This window comes from Camellia sinensis, chromosome 2 (genome assembly GCF_055761805.1).
Source record: "Camellia sinensis isolate YWXY chromosome 2, ASM5576180v1, whole genome shotgun sequence".
Lineage (NCBI taxonomy): Eukaryota > Viridiplantae > Streptophyta > Magnoliopsida > Ericales > Theaceae > Camellia > Camellia sinensis.
In genome coordinates this window covers 218,567,807-218,569,764 of record NC_138962.1, presented here as the reverse complement: position 1 = coordinate 218,569,764, position 1,958 = coordinate 218,567,807, and the positions used below count along the sequence as shown (strand labels likewise).

At 35.3% G+C, this 1,958-nt stretch overlaps 1 protein-coding gene across 1 annotated transcript; it reads left to right on the top strand.

The window, feature by feature from the left end:
• The first annotated feature begins 598 nt into the window (after nucleotides 1-598).
• LOC114259750 (uncharacterized) lies at nucleotides 599-1,614 on the top strand. The gene is made up of 3 exons (XM_082913428.1): nucleotides 599-830; nucleotides 945-1,228; nucleotides 1,321-1,614. Exons 1-3 carry the CDS (start codon nucleotides 599-601, stop codon nucleotides 1,612-1,614), a joined length of 810 nt encoding a protein of 269 aa, XP_082769554.1.
• Nucleotides 1,615-1,958: the final 344 nt, after the last annotated feature.

Genomic DNA, 1,958 nt, shown 5'->3' with positions numbered 1-1,958 from the left:
TATATCGTCATCTCAGTTGTGTGTCATTTTACATATTTGCACCCTTATAAACTTTCGTATACCCTTGCAAATGACAATATTTTTCATAGGTCAATGCAACACTTCATGTCATGCAAATGACAAAAGTATACAACATATACCTGAAAAGTTAAAAAAAAAAAAATATATATATATATATATATATAATAACTTTTTAAAAATAAATTTTACTTAAGTAGACAAATGAATAAATTTAAAAACAAAATAACTTAAGATTTTATATCTCACATTTTGAAATCCTTTCCGCATATAGAATTTATAAACGCCAATTTTCTTAATTATAAATGAAGATTACTCTCTCAGGCTTGTAAATAATTTTACTTGGACCATTTCATTTAAATTGGAGATTAAAATAAATAATTTTGAGATATTTATCAATTTTTAAAGGTTTTAATTTGGCCTTTCTGTCTAAATTAGATGTTAAAATTGATAATTTTGGGACTCTTGTTAATTTTTCAAGGTATACACGTAGATAAAATTATCAAAAATTCAAATGAAAGGAACAGACTAAAACTAAACTTAAACTGTGAAGATCAAACAGTTCAGATTGAAGTTAGTGATGCCCTCAATTATTGGTGAAACTCATACAGCATTCATAGGAGGAAAGAATATCCTAGATGGGGTATTTATTGCTAATGAAGTAGCTGATGGATGGAAAAAGGCCAAGCTGCAAGGGTTGACTATCAAGTTGAACTTTGAGAAAGCCTTTGATTCAGTAAATTGGGAATTCATGTTCTCTATGATGTCTAGCTTTGGTTTTGGGTCTAAATGGGTCTCTTGGATGAAAGCTTGTGTGTCTTTCGCCTGAATCTCCATCCTCGTGAATGGATCACCAACTAATGAGTTCTCTTCGAAAAGAGGCCTTAGACAAGGTGAACCATTATCACCATTCCTATTCAATATAGTGGCTGAAGGGCTCAATATACTCCTTACTAGAGCACTTAATCTTGGCATTCTCAAAGGAGTTTTGGTTAGGGCTAATGAGGTACTTATATCTCATCTTCAATTTGCTGACGACACTATTCTCTTATGTGAATCAGATATGGCTCAAGTGGTAATTATCAAAAGGATTCTTAGATGCCTTGAAGTTTTATCCGAGCTCAGAATCAATTACCACAAAAGTGTTGTATGCAGCGTTGGTGTGGATGATGAGTCACTGCATACTTTTGCAAACCTCTTGACTTGCAAGGTGCTTAGCTTGCCGTTAAAATTTTTGAAGCTACCTTTAGATGCCAACCCATGTAGAAAATCAACTTGGAAACCTGTGCTTGATAACATTAGATCAAGATTATTAGGTGGATGGGGAAAATGTTGTCCTTAGCAGGAAGATTAACTTTGATCAAGTCTGTCCTATCAAGTCTACCTGTGTACTATCTTTCTCTCTTTAAGATGCCTGAAGGTGTGGCTCGTGAATTTAAGAAAATTAAGGCTGCTTTCTTGTGGAATGGTAATGACCTAAAAAGAAAAGTTCATTTGGTGAAATGGTTAGAGGTAACAAAGAGTGTTGGCCAAGGGGGTCTAGGCATTAGGAGGATTAGGGATGTTAATGCATGCTTGCTTCTCAAATGGTGGTGAAAATTTGGAAATCAAATTAATGCACTATAGAGGAGAGTTATCTGCAGTAAATACAAGATTGAGGTAGAATGCTGGCATCCTTTTGTGAAATCTTCTTACAATCATTCTAGGATGGCCTCGAGGCGCCAGGTTTCCAAGTTCACCTTTTTTGATTTCTAGGATGGCCTCGAGGCACCAGTCTACTGTGCATATTCACCTTGATCAAAGCATTCTAGGATGCCAGCCTCTTTTTGGAGCCCATATTCACCTTTTTAGGAGGCGCAACACCGGGTCTTCTGTTGTCTTTTTTCCAAAATCGCTTCTTTTGGCTTGGTTCCCTAGAACGCGAGGCTTTAATCTCCTTT